The 16,486-nt window shown below is 46.7% G+C and overlaps 1 protein-coding gene across 2 annotated transcripts in view; it reads right to left on the reverse strand.

The window, feature by feature from the left end:
• The window catches only part of ELAPOR2 (endosome-lysosome associated apoptosis and autophagy regulator family member 2), a 449,018-nt gene that overhangs the window by 164,556 nt on the left and 267,976 nt on the right, over positions 1–16,486 (reverse strand). For both annotated transcript variants that reach the window (XM_085652909.1, XM_085652910.1), the window contains exon 13: positions 5,770–5,907. In XM_085652909.1, coding sequence (XP_085509035.1) covers positions 5,770–5,907 — 138 coding nt within the window. The remainder of the gene's footprint in view (positions 1–5,769; positions 5,908–16,486) is intronic.

The following is a 16,486-nucleotide window of genomic DNA, read 5'->3' on the forward strand; positions in this document are numbered from 1 at the left end:
TTAATTATACTGCTTTAAAACAAATACAAATGCATTTAATGGGAGTCTTGTTTTCAGGACCAGAAATCATAGGGCAAAGAAGTGAAATCTCTTCTGGGGCAGGGCTACTATGAGGATAGTGAGAGTCAAGCTGCTGTCACCACGGCGCATCTTCACCGCAGACCTTTTCCTCAAAGACCTACTTTAAGATGCCAAAAATCTACTTATGTAGGTTCTCTTATAAATTTCTGATTTTTCGAGGATTTACAAACATCCACAGAAATAATCCTATGACATAGATTTCCCTGAAGACAGACTTTTACTGGCCAATATAGGCTCATGTAGCTCCCTGGTTTATGCTAGGTGTAGATAACCATTAGCCCATTTCACTTTTTCCTTATTCTGTAAAGAAAATATTTTCCTTGTGGAGAAACCTTTTCCCTTACATGCCCATAATATTTAGTGCTGATCTAAAGCCATTCCCACCTGGGAAACGCAGTGAGCTCAAACTTATGGAAGCAACCCTGCAAGTGTTACCAGGGTGGGAATGGCCATGCAAAATGTGTGTGAATACTCACAGACCTACAGAGTTGTGGATGTCGTATGCATTTTACGAAGCAACTCCTGACGCTGTCCCATCGCTGCCTATCCCAATCCTCCAATGTTAGAACATTTTCCATACCGACAAGTGTTCCATGATTGTGTACGTTATTTCTTTATTATAATATTCCACTTATCCTGATTCTGGAATGAGGACCTGGAATTTAGTTTGCAGGTGCCTCGTTTTCCGGGCAAACAAGTCACCCGTTAGGACTAAGTATTACATAACTATGGTACATAAGTTTCGAAGTGCATGAATAAATATTCAAAAAATGTTTTTTTTGTTTCATTCGAATATTCATTTTACCAATATCACAGTGTTATTTAGACATCAGAATCTTACTATCATCCTACAAGGAGTGGGTCACAGAAGTGGGTCATAGATGAACAACAGACTTTTGCCATCATCCTACAAGAAGTGAGTCACAGGAGGGGGTCAGAGATGAACAACATAATCTTATTATCATCCTACAAGAAGTGGGTCACAGGAAGGGATGATAGATAGACGAGTTGAAGTGAGAACATGCTCGCAGTGCAGCAGACCTCCTAATACTATCTTGTTGGACAACATACAGTAGATCAGAAACAATGCTTTACAAATGCATAGTGTATTCCTAGTGCAGCTGTCTCTTCTGCCTACCAAGAGGCTGGGTGGGATTCAGTAAGAAATACAAGGGAACAACTTAGGCCATCTGCACGGCCTGACCAGTGCTTACTGTGTAAAAGAATGAGCGCTGGTGCCCAGAGCTCTGCTCAGAAACATGTGCCCAGTGTTAGTAAAGTGCTGAATACCCAGACTGCATAATCTTCAATCCACCTCATGCCTCTTTAATTTACTATCAGACACGCCCTGCCCCTTTGTCTTACTCTTGCAGGTTTCTCCTTTCTCCCTTTGAGGTTTTTTTCCCCGTTTTTCTCTTCCTCTTTTCCCCATTTGTGGGTATTTCCCACTCTTCTTTTGGGGAAATGTCTCATCAGGAAAAATAAGTGCCGGCCCCCAAAAATGAGTGTCGGGGACCCACACTGGCAACCACCGGCTCAATTGAAGCACTGAATGTAGCTGGTGGATAAAATGAGGACACTTTCCTGGTAGAGAATGTGTAGAATTTCCCTGGGCAGGTAACAGCCATGAATTTCCTCACATGTGCGCTAATATGCTTTTCATTAATTTTTGAAAGATTGTGTATAAGTGTGCAGTTTAAAACCCTGCTATTCTGCACAGCACAGACCGACACCCCAAAACCTCTCAATTCATCTAAACCAACGTGTATTGTGAGGATCGCCGAAATAGGCTTTTAATTGATGATACATTTAAACTCTATATTAAATATTCGTATAATAAAAACACCCTTGTTGGAACACATGCAACCACAACACGGCTCACTGGGCATATAGTTGGACATCCTGTGCACAGCCTCTGTTAACATTGCACCTCAGGTGAGAGGACAAGCACCGAGGAGTCAGTGCCGACTGATGCTGCGGGGCTCTGGATTGGAGACAACTCGACGGTAACCGTGAAGAGGGAGTGTCACAAGGACAGCAGGGGGGATCATGTAAAGAACAGTATATGATATTGGTCATTTAAATAGCACACAGCCCAAACTGAATACTCTTGACACTTAAATTACACGTGTGTTCATTGCAAAGTCTGTTACTAATTTTGTTGCCCTAAGCAGGATGAAAGACAGAGTCTATTTTACAAATACTCCTGCTGCTTAGAGAAGAAGCACAGATGGATCCACTCCGAGACTATTCCACTCTGTAAACGCTCCCGCAGATAACTGTCCCAAGCCAATACATGATACTCCGGCATTGGCATAGTGCCACGTCTCCGGTTGATATGGGTTTTCATGCCCATGTACTTGACATGCTTATGCTGTGCTCACTGGGTATGAGCACAGGACAATAGGGGCCTAGAAGAAAAGACGCAGGTATTCAAAGCCTGGGTGAAGCTAGAGCAGAGGTCTTCAAACTTTTGGATGCCGAGACCCCCTTGTCAACATTTTGAGGTGTAAGGACCCCCTCCTGACAAAAATGTCTAAACCTGTAGGCAGGGCTACTGGAATTATGAGGCAGGTGAGGACCAAATTACGCGACAGGCTTGACTAAATTGTGTGGGAAGAAAATGTAAATGATGTTATGTGATGCAGCGTATTTTGGGATAGCATTGCTTCATTATTATGAAATTAATTTTTTGCACACAGTAACACAGCGGAAAGATTCCACCCCATCAGTACCTGTTTATAACCAAAATACAGCAATTAACATCAGAAAGATTTCTAGTCAACCTTTGTGAAGGGGCTTCCACTCCGCAGGAATACGTGCTGCCACATTAGAAGCTCACCTGGCCCGGGCCGGGAGAAGCAGGGGTCCCTTAAAACCCTGGCGGTTTTGTGCAGAGTTAGGCAGTGTATCCATGAGGCTTTCCTCTCACTCACTCACTCCCTCCCTTCCATCCCTCTCTCCTCTCCCAAACCCAGATCCCTCTCTTACTTTGCAGGCCATTTTCTTTCACCCCTTTTTACATCTTCTGAACTCTCCCCAGTCAACCTCTCACTTCACCTTTAATCGCCTCTTGCCATTCTGTCTTTTCACTGCCCTCATCTCGAACAGTCTCTTGCATTTATCTCATGGCCTCTCTGGCCCCGTCACCTCCCGTGCCCCTCAGCACTTCTCATTCACCTCGTCTCTCCATTCAAATTTTTGTCTATTTGTATCTTACACCTCTCCAGTCCCCCCATTCATCTTTCACATCTATCCTTTGTTCTAACAGAAGCACTCACCTTTTTGCGTGTACACTTCTCTTCGGCACTTCACATTTCTCCTCATCCTTGACCTCTTCAATCTAACTCTCTCACTCCCTTGATGTCCTCTCTCATCGCTCCTCACCAAGCATACGGGTCAGGCCCGTATGCTCCTCTCGGCCTGTGCCAATCTGTATTTTGTTCCCTAATTCAAGAAGGCATGAGTTGTCTGTCACGCTGTTTAGGTGCAGGCCGCGCAGTTATGGAACTTGCACCCTCCTTTGCTTCGCTCCACCATGAATCTATTATCCTTTAGGAAGATATAAAAACCTGGCTCTTTGCTCTGTAGGTCTCCCCATTTGGCTGGTTCTCCTTCTCCTTCTCCTTCTGTGTGTTTCTCATTGTCCTTCCGGCAGCAGATGGTTATTAGCCGCAGGACATCTTTTGGTAACAGTAGCGCACTACAAATGTAAATAATAATAATAGGGAGAAGCAGGGGAGCCACTAGATCAGAACTTCGGGGGGTGGGGGCTAACACTCCCAGCCACGGCTGGCCCTAACACTGGTTACACACTGTGCAACAGTCTTTTTTGGTGCCCCACCCCCGTTTCCTTCTTCTACATGAATTCCCTCACTACCACTCACCAACAATGCACTTTATCTCTCTATAGCAGCTTTCTGAGAAACATTTTATTTTTTATAGCGCTACTCATACTGTAGTCACTCTAATTTCTGTGATCTGCATGGTACATATTCTTTGTAGCAGGCACATTAACCCTCTGCACTGTGTGGGTGACAAGAGTGCCCATGTGAGTGCACGGTGAGAGATGCAACAGTGTGAGAGTAAGGTGAGAGGAGTGACTGCAGGGTGAGTGAGGTGGCAGTACGAATTTGAGTGTGGATGCAAGTTCAGAATGGGACGAATGAATGTATGATTACTGATGGGCTTGTTTGAGTGAGTTGCATATTGAGCAGTGAGGGGGACAGGTGAGTGAAGTGTCACATGAGTGCAGGGTGAGTAGTGTGCTTGTGTGACTGCAGGGTGAGGTATAGGGTGAACAGTGCAAGTGCATTGTGAGTGCAAAGTGATCACTGTGAGTGCAGGGTGAGCAGGTGAATGGTGTGAGTGCATGGTAATCAGTGTGAGTGCATTGTGAATGCTGTGAGTGCAGGGTAAGCGTGAAAGAGAAGGGCGAGAATGATGAGTGAGTTGTCTAAATGCAGGGTTTATTCCCAGGCACTTGAAGTAACTCAGCATGTTATTGGAGGCAGCGTAGGGTTTAAGATCTAAGTTAAACTATTGCTATTATGGCATCAATCTGGGATCGAGGGTTGGAGGAAATAAATAATGTGCTGATCCTGCAACAAACTTCCAGTCCTATGGTTAGGGTAGCCAGTAGATTATTTTGATGGCCCAGTTGGTACAAAAATAAGCAATCACCTAAAACAGTATTTTAAGCACGTATCTGTGCATACTTTGAACAGCAAATATAAATAGAAAGCACTTTTAATTGTGTTCTAGTGCTGCCGCAATGATCCATGACTGATAATTGAAGAGAACAAAGACAGGAAAGTCACATAACGAATGAATACATACTTTTTTATTTATAAGTCTATTTGGTGTCAAGAGAAGGTCTTTGTAGGCTCTTTAAATAACACATGGCTCGCATTTTTCTTTTGGCAACCCTACTTTATATTCCTTTTTATTAAATGCATTCTCACACTACAGCAGTAAATCTAAAATACAAATGTAAGGAATAGGCAGAGTGAGGACCCAGGGGGTACTGGAAGGGGGGGGGGAGACACTAAGCCTTTGTAACCGGTTCACAAAGGCATGCAAATATGCAAATGGTCTTTAACCCCTTCCATGCGGCGCAAATTCCGCCGCGGTGCTGACAGTTTCTTGCGCGGGCGGGCTCATGACGGAACGGTTCCGTCATGAGCACAGCTCAACCGACGCTCATGACGGAACCGTTCCGTCATGAGCACCGAAGGGGTTAAAGACCTGTGAAAAACTCGGACGGGCGTGCCGGAGATAAGACTCCAGACACTGCCCAGCTGAGCCTCCAGCAGCTCGAGTTGCACTGCAGCAGCCCGGGCTGAGACACAGGATGGAGGAAGAGGGGGGCTGAATCCCTTGGGCCTCGGCAGAAGTGTGTTTGGGAATGCGCGACCCCCTTTGCATCGCTCCACGCCCCCCAGTTTGAAGACCCCTGAGCTAGAGGTTGGAGTGGCCCTCTAGAAAGCAAATAACACTTTTCTCATTTCTCATGGGTCAGATAAAACACAATGCAGCACACGTATAATGAAGGTTGGGCCTTAAGGGGTCATTGGCAGTATTGCTCATTCTCTTTACACGCTACTCGCTCAATACTGGACCATGACTACAACCATTCTATGGTGTGCCTATGAAGATTTACAAGACTATGGCATTCCTAATACTTACATCTTGTTGTAGGTTTGTTCTCTGGAAAGCCCATGTAAAGACATGCGTAGTATTTTTCAATACTGTGTATGTGTACGCTTGCTTGTCCCGGTTTCCTGCCCACGATTCCACTACAAATGTATTCTTTTTGTTAACATCCTAAAATATAAGAAGAGCAATGTTAGAAAATTCAGTATAAAAACCTCTTAGGAATCTCAAGAGCAGGCATGTATTATATAAAACACATAGCATACGAAAGAGGTGTAATCTGTGCGAACCTAGAACTGCCTACAGTTCTCTCAGCAGGTTTTAGGGCGAAGCATTCTCTGTTTACCTAAACACCATTTTTATGTCATTCCTCTGGATCTTACATGTGACGGAAGTGAGTTTTCAAACTAAAAGATGATGTCCCTTTATAGTAGTGGCGTAGCACCAAATGATGGGGCCCCCTTCAGAATGTGATGAGGAACCTTGGCGTCTGTCAGATCACACTGATATTTATTGGTATTGGGCTCAAAGAGCTCCCTGAAAAGTTGGGCCCCCGTACGTTGCAGGGGCCTGCTCGGGAAAGCAGTGTGGCTTTCCAGCGCAAATTATTTCTTATTCCATGCTATTGCACGCATTCTGCAAGGCATGGAATTGTTAAGGATGTGGATGAGGGGGCCCCAGCAAAACAAACAATCCTGCGGGCCCCCTCCACACTGCAGGGACTGTGGGGGCCTCAGTTATGCCCCTGCTTTGTATTAGGTTTTTTCCTGTGTCCTGCAGCAGCCGAAAGGAAGAAAATGATAGAGTCTAGTGGGAGGGAATGATGCTGAAATATGTCTGAAGAAAGTACCTAGGACTAGAAGCATGCACAGACATTAGGACCTTAGGAGCACTAAGGAAACATCGAGCGGGTTCATCAAGAGCCATGAGTATAGAACAGGAGCCTGCAGGGAGTGTGGGGCAGATGGTGCAGGATCCTGGTGAGAGCCAGTGGTATGTAGTCGATAAACCTGTAATGAGGGATGTTAGAAATTGGGTTTCTCTTTGGCAGAGGGATGCACCCTCTCCAAGCAGGAACGACAAACCCAATCAGGGTAAGTCAGATACACACCCTAAATTAACCTGCGCTCACCCTCTGGTAGCAGTCAGGCTTAACTTAAGAGGCAATGTGTAGAGTATTTGTGCAACACTTCAATCCGTAAAACAGTGTAAACACCACACAAAAAGATACCACACTTAGTTAAAAAAAATAGAGCTTATATTATTCAACAATACAAGACCAAAACCACAAAAATCCAATAGGTAGAACCAGAGCGAATTTTTAAAGATTAAACTGAAATATAGGGATTAAAAGCATAAAGCATCAACCTGGGTTATCTGGTTGAGCTAAACCGCGTCAAATTCCAAAGTTCAGGGCGACCACAATGGGGCGCGGGTCGGATACAGGGACCAGCCTGGGCGCGCTTAAACAGTACCGTGGACGAGATGCGAGGAGCAAAGGAGGCGATGCGTCTGCATTAATTCGTAGGATGTAGGCGATGCATCGGTTTCGAGCCTTGCAAAGTTGGAGATGCATTGAGAATGGAGATGATGCACTGCGCTGTCGGCCATGAGATGTCCTTCATCCTCGCAGTAGCGATAATGCTTCAATGGAGTTGTGGTGTCCTCCATCTTCGCAGCAGCTGTGATGTATCAATGGAAATGTGCCGGTTCTCGACCCTTGCAACAGCGGTGATGCGTGAGCATCAATGGGATGAGATGGTTCCGAGCAGCGCAATAGTGTTGATGCATGGATTTTGGCAGTTGCAGCACTTTATATCCAGTTCCAAGGACCCAGGACTGGATTGGCACCATTAGGCAGGGCAACAATATCAAATGGCAGAGTCCAGGTGCTTTAGGAAGATGGGTTGAAAGTCTTTGATGTCCTTGAGTGGAAGGTGTGTGGCGCAGTGGCCAGGGCAGCTGACTCCAGAACACCGGGCTCACGGTACGATCTCCGGCAACTGCGGCAGGTTAGCCCAGCACCATGTGACTCTGGGTAATAGCTCGCTTAATCTTCCCAACGGCCCCCAGCACCTTGACACCCTTAGGGGTAATTGTTTGCACTTTACAAATACCGGTATTTTATTTCATTTCATTTGAGACTTCAAACAGGAGGCAAACCAGCAAGCCTTTGGACTGACTTTTGTTCTGGGTTGGAGGGAAGCAGGTCCACTCCTTTTCACTCCCAGGCAAGGAGGGCAGCAGGTCAGTACAGCAGAACAGGAGTCCAGCAGATGGACAGCCATTTTAGCAGCACAGAAGTCCTTCTTCCTGGCAGAGTATCCATAGGTACAGAAGTGTCCTGGGTTTGTGGTGTATGAGATCCAGTACATAAACCCAGTTGTGCCTTTAAAGTGGGGGGGACTTCAAAGCGAGGCCTTTGAAGTGCACATAATCCCTGCCCTTCCTCCAGACTCACTACAGGGGTGTATGCAGCCCTTTGTGTGTGAAAGGACACAGCCTATTAAGGTGTGTCAGCTCCTCCCTCCCATCCTGCCCAGGATGGCCCATCAGGATGTGGAAGACCTATTAGTGAAACCTAAGTTCCCTTTGTGTGTGGCTCTCTTGAAGGAATGCACAAAGCCCAGCTGTCACCCACCCCAGATGTGTATTTAGAGGAAGACATAAGGCACCAAATAGCTAAAGTAAGTAGATGGCAACTTTCTAAAAAGGGTATTTTCAAAATTACAATTTAAAATCTAACTTCCCCATAAATTGTGAATTTAAATTGTGATCCCAGAGACACCAACCTTGGGGATCCAATCTCTTCCCAAATGGAAATTACACTTATAAAATGTAATAAACTAATACCAATATTATCCTATGGGGGAGAGAGGCCTTGCAGTAGTGAAAAAAACAAAATGTTTTTCACCACCAGGACATGTAAAAGTTAAAAGTACATGCACTATTTTTTTTAAATACACCGTACCCTGCCCATGGGCTGTCCAGGGCCTAGCTTAGGGGTGATATATTTATTAAAAAGGAAGGCTTGGTTCTAACAAGAGGGTTAACTTGCCAGGTTAACACAGCAGTTTAATACTGCACATCTGCAGTGGCAGGCCGGAGACATGTGTAAAAGGTTACTTAAGTTGGTAACACAATCAGTGTTGCAGGCCCACTAGTAGAATTTAATTTACAGGTTCTAGGCACATGTAGTGCACTTTACTAGGAACTTATAAGTAAATCAAAGCCAATTGTGAATAAGCCAATTCCTACCATGTTTTAATCAGAGGGCACGTGCACTTTAGCACTGGTTAGCAGTGGTAAAGTACTCCTAAAGCCAACAAAAATGAATTTAGCAAAAAGGGGACGAGGAAGGCAAACAGTTTGTGGGTGACCCTGTAGGAATGGCCATTTTCAAAAAGGGACGTGCTTCGTGAGCTTGAAGGGAGCTCTGTGGTCTGCACGAGCCTCCCTAATGGTTTAACAATACTACTTTCTTCACCATGTGAAGGAAAGGAAGAGTGCTACTAGCAGGACTGGTGTGCTGCCAAGGGCCTGCAGGGAATGTTGCCAGGGGACATGTGATGCAGACAGAGTTAGCCACCAAAGTCAATTACTCTTGAGACAACTCCTGCCAGGAAAATAATTTTGATGGGGCAAGTCCTGCTACTATTGGAAACTAATTTTAGGCTCAAGGTCATTGATAGTTTCAGCTGCTGGGGGAAGTTGTAAAAGAGCAACTCTTTCCTAAAATTAATTTATCAGAAGAGACAAACTTTTGCGTGGTAAATGTCGTGGCATGATTAGAAATATATTTTCATTGGATTTACAGGAAGAGTGAATCCATGGCACTGAAACGAGCCAGGCATCCGACTGCACCCGACTAAAAGCGTGCTGTTGAGTTGAACATAAATACGCACAACTGTCAGCATGTCGCTGCTCACCTGGGCACGGGCTGCGCTTTGAAATCTGGCCTGTCAGACACCTGCCCAAGCCGCTGTAGAAATCATATCAGAATTTCACCAGCTCGAAAGGCATATACATTCAAAACAAATTAAGATTTGCATATGGGAGGCGAGTTCCTCTTAAATGCGCTGCTAAAACATATATTTATTAAGTCCCTGTCATGTCTTCCTTAAAGACCCCTTAAATTTCAGTTTCTAAAGACAGGTAGAAAATCCCAAAATTGTACATAGAAACTCTTTAATTTGACCCTCTAGAATTTTGTTTTGAGGTTTCGTGATTTGGGGAAAAAAAATGGTATATTGAGACTTTTGTAAAAATTCTGCGAACTTTACAAAAGTTTGTACAAAATCTTTTTAAAACCCTACTTTTAGTGACCGTGTGCTGTTGCGCTGGATCAGTAAAAGGCAAGTGGGCAGGAGAGAGATGTTTTTCTTCCCTCTCCTCCTGTGCCTAGAGTGTGACAACAATACAAGCTTTCTGGAGGCAGAGCTGGCCTCCCAGAAGCTCAAAATCACCCTCACTCAGCAGCTTCCAACATTTCTGGATTTTAAATGCTTCTCACATCTACCCTCTTATGTGTGAATAACCATTTAGGAAATGAATAAAAAGTGGACCTATACTAAACAAAAACAATAAGTGACCAGGAAAGATAAAATATCAAAAATATATTATTTTATTCATTTTATTTATATATACATAAAAGTATTTAAATATTTTTTCTTTTTAATTAAAGAAAAAGGGGATAATGGAACATAACATCTACCCTCTCCTGCTGCCCTTTTGAAGCAAGCCTCTCCTCCTTTCTGTTATGACGTCCGTTGCGGCTCAATGGATTAGGGCCGTCTGACGGACCAACAAACTCAGACCACACGTGGTGGTTCGTGTGGGCCAGAAGACCACGAGCGATCTCCGTCTGTTTATTTATTACCTCTGGCCAGGTGATACATTGTATGTGAGCCCTCCTGTGCCATGACTCCAAGTTCTGGTCTTGCGGGACTCAGGTCATTACATCCCTTCCCAAATCGGTATCAAAACTCATTTTTAACAAGAAGTTCAACAAGCAAAGTCTCTAAGTCTTTGGCTGAGTGTTGGGTTCAGTCTTACGTTGTTGCCCTCTGGGTTGAGTTGGCACTTCATGCCAGAGTCCAGCAGGGGCCTCCCAGTCGTGTCCCTGTGCCCGTCGGACATGGATGAGGACAGTTCGACACTTCCTCCTGCCCTCGGTTCCGACAGGTGGATAGTTAAGTTTTCCTCAATTCAGGTTCTTCCTGCTTCATTGTCTACGGAAACAGTTGCTTACTGCTCTTGATAATTGATTTTATGGAACCATGACATGTTCCTGGTGACCACTTCGGTTCCACGCTAGGAAGTGATGGTGGTTCCATTTATGGCACGACTGTCCAGGTCCTTTGCTTATAGGTCGTTCTGAATTTCCCACCTGGGTGGCGGTTCCAGGTCAGCACGGAACTCCCAGGGGTGATGACCCGTGGTTTGGCACCCCTCTTAGAGTTGGCCCGTTTGTTGTTTTGGGCTCGTCGTGACTGAGCATCAGCTGGCTCATAAGGGGGTGAAGCCCAGGTTTCAGACACTGATGGTATCACGCTGGTGCCCAGCAAGCATCAAGGACCACGGGGACCTTTGGGTCATACAATGCGGGGTGCTGCGATACTCCTGCAGGAACCGTTGCAAGGCTACTTCCGGTTCGGTTCGCTCTGATGTTGCAATGCATAGGATTTTGTTTAGTGTATGCATAAAGCGCTCCGCTACCCCGTTTGCTTGTTGCCATTGGGGGGTAATTTGGTGGTGACGTATGCCAAGTGTTGCGAGCACATCTTTGAACACTCCTCCTTGAAACCCGGGGGGGGCGGGGGGGGGGGGCGGGCAATTGTCTGTTTTTAACCCGTGTTGTAGGCCAAAAAGTGCGAAAGTCTTTTCTAGCACCGGTGCAATGTGTGAGAATGAAGTATAGTTTAATACTTAAACTACCAGAGTAGCTGTTCAATGATTACTGCCGTCCCTCTCCCATCTGGGAAACTTACTCTTGACCAAGGTGTGGAGGCGGGTTCTTCTGTAATTATTGGTACTGGTTGTTCTTGGCTACTCGTGAGCTGGCAAGGGAGGCAGTTTTGTACCAGGGTGTCTATGGCTGCTTCTAGCCCCGGAAACCACATCTTCTCTTGCATGCGTGACTTCATCCACACTGTCCCTTGGTGGCCCTCATAGGCTAGTGCGGTTACTCTTTCCTGGAGGCTCAGTGGGATAGCGATTCAGGATCCCCATAGCACTAGGCCTTCCTCTGCAGTGCTCAACTCGTCTCACACTCTCCAAAACTTCCCGAGGCGTGACTTCTCGGATTCCCACCAGCCGTTGGTGTCCCGTAGGAAGTTTTCCCACGATCCTTTGTGTATAGATCCTATCAATTTGGTGAGAACTGGGTTGCTGATTTGATAACTTCGGTGGTAAGGGTGCATGGCACGCTCCTTGTGACACCATGACAACGTATGCCTCCGTTTTTATTTCGCTGCCAGTGTCCTCCTCTCATGGGTCTGGCGGGTGCTGAGAGAGGAAATCTGCTGGATTCTTTGCCCCTCGGCGATACCCCTGATCCATGTGGTAGTGCTGCAGTTGTATCACCCATCTCTCGATCCTTGGTGGTGGATGCGGGGGCGGTGCCGCAAAAGAGTGGGGTGAGTGGTTGATGGTCTGTGACTACCCGAAACGGGTGCCCGACGACAGAGGTGGAAGTGGTTGCATGCCCATTTAATTGCCAGCGCCTCATGTTCAATTTGTGAGTACCTCGCCTCTGTGGCCCTGAGAGCTTTACTTGCAAATGGAGGGAGCGCCCTCTTGCCTAGCTCTACTTCCTGCGTGAAGATGGCTCCGAGGCCTACCGGGTTTGCGCCGACCAGCAGCTCATGGGCTCTTGTTGCGTCGAAGTAAGGCATTCTGGTCTTGCTGAGCAGAGTCTCTTTGACTTTCTGAAAAGCTTCCTCTTCTTCTTGACTCCAGTTCCATGCTGCGTCTTCCTTGGGGAGAGCTCACAAGGGTTCGACTATGGGTGCCAGGTTGGGTATTAACCGCCCACAGTATGTGGCCATCCCCAAGAAGCTCCTCACTTCCGATACTGTGGTGGGCGCAGGTGCTTAGCGTATGGCATATGATTTCCACAGGTCCACTTGGATTCCGTCTTGACTGAAGACATATCCGAAGAATTCAATAGAATTCTGAAAGAACAGACACTTGTCTTTGTGCAGTGCTATGCCATAGTCTGACAGCTGCCGTACGGTTGCACGAAGGTGCCGGTGATGCTCATCAATGGTCGTGGAGTGGATCAGAATGTCGTCACTGACCTTTAGAACTCCTTGGAGAACAAACAAGACTTCCCGGACAGCATCATGGAATATTAGGCGGCCGACGAGATCCCAAAGTTTAGCCGTTGATATCGTCGCAGTCCAATATGAGTTCAGAAGGTTGTTATATATCGCCTTTCTTCGGCTAACTTCAGTTGGTGATACCCTGCAATCAAGTCTAACTTGGAGAACCAACAGGAACCATTCAAGTCGGCTATGATGTCATCGACTGTTGGTGTGATGTGTCGTTCTCGTTTGATTGCTTGATTGGGTAGGCGTATATCTATGCATAGTCTTATTTTGCCTGGCTTTTCTGATATAACCATTGGCGAGACCCAGGGCGTCAGGCCAGGACCTATAAATCACCCCTTGTTGTTCTAGATTGCATAGCTCTTGTTCTGCTAGAGGTCGAAAGTGGAAAGGGATACGTCTATGACGAAGCGCTACTGGTTTTATTGCTCTGTCAATGTGTAACTTGACTGGCGGTCTCTTCATGCATCCTAGTCCGGTGAAGAGATGCAGGAACATCTCAAGTATTTCTTCTGTCTGTAGGGCTTTGACTGTGCGGGCGAAGGTGACTAAGCTGAGATCTTCTGCAGTGTGACTCCCTACCAGGATGTCAGGTTCTCTGTCGACCACGTGGAATGTCATGGTAATCTCTTGGTTTGTGGACTTTACTCGGACAGTCATCCTGCCTTTCAGGGGTAGCGGTGTTTGGCTCCCATATGTAAGTATTTTGACGTGAGATGGAGTTAACTGGAGTCGTGGTCTTAATGGTTTGTACTATTGGTTGCCCATCACATTAACAGATGCGCTGGTATCAATTAGAGCCGTTACACAGGATCCTGCAATGTCTATGACGCATGTGGGTTGAAGCACAACCTGCATTTTAGGTCACGGGCGAATGATCTGAGTTAGCACTAATTTTCTTCCTCAGTGGAGTAGTCTTTCAAGTGGCCCCGTTGCCGTTGTTGTGTTTTGGCCGACCTGGAGTTCTCAGAGTCTTCGAGAGATAATTACCTCACTGACCTCGACGGTGGTCTTCTTCCTTTTGTTTCCCTGCTTCTTGGTCCACCTCTGCATGCGATGGCAAAATGGTTGGGGGGTACCACATTTTGAACACGTTCACCCTTGTGCTGGGCATTCCTCTAAGGGGTGCTCATCTCGGCCGCAGTATCCACACCGTGATCCTGGTGTGATCTTTGTCTGTTGTCTGCCTCTGTTCCCTCTGCCTTGCGTCCGAAGTGCATCTGCTCGTTCGGTTTTAATAGCGACTGGCTTCTCTGGTTTCTGGGTGATGGCAATATCCATCTTGCGATCGCGCCATGACGAGGATGTCTTCCAGCAGGATCTCGGGTTGGTGGAAGATGAGGGTCCTAAGTGTCTTGTTCCGGCACGCTTGTATGACTTGCGCTCTTACTTCTTTGTTCTGATCGTCAGCTATGCACGTGCTGGCTAGTTCCCTCAGACGTGCGTGAAATGCGTCCATAGACTTTCCTTCCCTTTGGCGGCCTTGTTGAAGTTTGAATCTTTCCTAATCTGGGTTTAATTGTGGGTCAAAGTGTGCGTCAAGAGCCCTGATGGTGGCATTAGAATCATTGACAGCCCCCGTGTTCGGCAGGTGTGCAAATTTTTGTATATTTCTTCACCCACAAAATGTAATAACAGGGACGTTTTTATGGTGTCATCTGTCTCTCGCGTTGCTGTGAAATAGTTATTCAGGCGACCATTCCAGATCTTCCACCTTGGGGAGGCAGTGTAAGGATCTACCAGCTTGATGAAGGGTGGTAGGGGGTTCATTTGTGTGTGCTGTGTGGCTGGATGTATGGGCGGGAAGCCACCTTGCTGAGCAGGCGACGGGTCCTGGTGTGGGCATGCTTGTTGCGTGTTGTCTGTCATATTTCAGTGCACCTGGGTTCTCTCTTTTGCAGGGGGGGGCCTGGTCTCCTTTCTGCTGTGGTAAGGTTGATTTCCCTCAAGACTGTGGCCGGACGCTTGTTTGTGGTTGGTTGACAGACTGTGTTTCTTGCTTGCGGTTGCAACACTGTTCCCCAGGGCCTGTCGCGCTGTGCTTGTCTGGTTTTGTGTTACTGAGCACTGAACGCTGAACGCTGGCTGAGAGAGTGTGTGTGTGCGAGCGCTCGGCCACGTGGGTGTAGCCGCTGTACTTACGTGGACTGCCGTGTGGTCATCATAAGGTAATCAGCTGTCGATGAGCCAGTTGTGCAGCAATTTCTGCACCGAGGGAGCAAGCAGATGCGCTCGTTGAAACGGGGCAGGAGTGGCAGTCGGAGCACCGTGCAGGAGGCGTGCCAGCAGGTATGGGGCATGCACCGTTGGTCCAGCGCTGGTGTCGGGACCGTGTCCGCAGTCGTCGGGAAATGCAGTGATGTTGGGCAGTGCCCTTGTCACCAGTGTTGCGACGTCCGCCATGGCTCAATGGATTAGGGCAGTCCAACAGGCCTACAGTCGGGAGGACCAACAAACTCAGACCACACGTGTTGGTTGGTGTGGGCCGGAAGACCACAAGCGATCTCCGCCATTTATTTATTACCTCTGGCCATGCCTGGCCAGAAGGCGATACATTGTATGTGAGCCCTTCCGGTCCATGACTCCGAGTTCTGCTCTTGTGGGACTCGGGTCATTACACTCTCCACCAGCCTCAGGCTCAGAGATCCGTGTGAAATACATGCTACAGTAGGGAGCTGTTATGTGACCCCCTCCACCCTCCTCCAAGTTTACGATAAATTGGGAGGAGGGTGGAGGGAACCACATTAGCAAATCTCTCCAGCAGCATGTATTTCACGCTGAGAAGAAACATTTCAGGATTGTTCCAGAGAGTCCAATTTTTAAATTGAAAGCTGCACTCTTTCTGGCATCAGATATCTCTTTTCAGCTTTGGATTGCTACACAGTGCTGGTTGTGCCACTGTATTTTTGTGACAGGCACATTTGTTTGGCCACAACTGTATTGTTTTGTAGCAGAAAAATTTGGCATACCAGTCCGCAATGTCTTTGGGGGTCTGTTGAATGCTCATAAGCCCATCCATTTGGAAAATAATTAACATTTTCTTCTGATCTAATACCTGTGACATTCAAAAGTAAGTAGGGCCAGATGAACAAAAGGATTTTACGATTGCCTACCCTGCGATCCATGAAATCACAAGGCCTGTGTCAGGATGCATGCAGAAGCACTTACCCTTTTGTGCTGTTTGTCACACCACGCTGAGGAGTTTGAATGTGTATGTCTTCAGAAGCAGAGTAGGATGGAAAGGTGCAGAAGATGGGGGAGCGATGCTTGGACAAAAGACTAGTGTCTCAGAAGGACCCATTTCATGAAACACCGGAGTAAAGCCAAGAAGAAGCACATCTCACAATGCTCTCACCAGAGTTGCTGATGATGCCTTGCGGTCCATAGTGTCCTTGCTAGGCTATCGTGATATCTAGTTG

The sequence above is a fragment of the Triturus cristatus genome, chromosome 4_1, assembly GCF_964204655.1.
Source record: "Triturus cristatus chromosome 4_1, aTriCri1.1, whole genome shotgun sequence".
NCBI classification, from domain to species: Eukaryota; Metazoa; Chordata; class Amphibia; order Caudata; family Salamandridae; genus Triturus; species Triturus cristatus.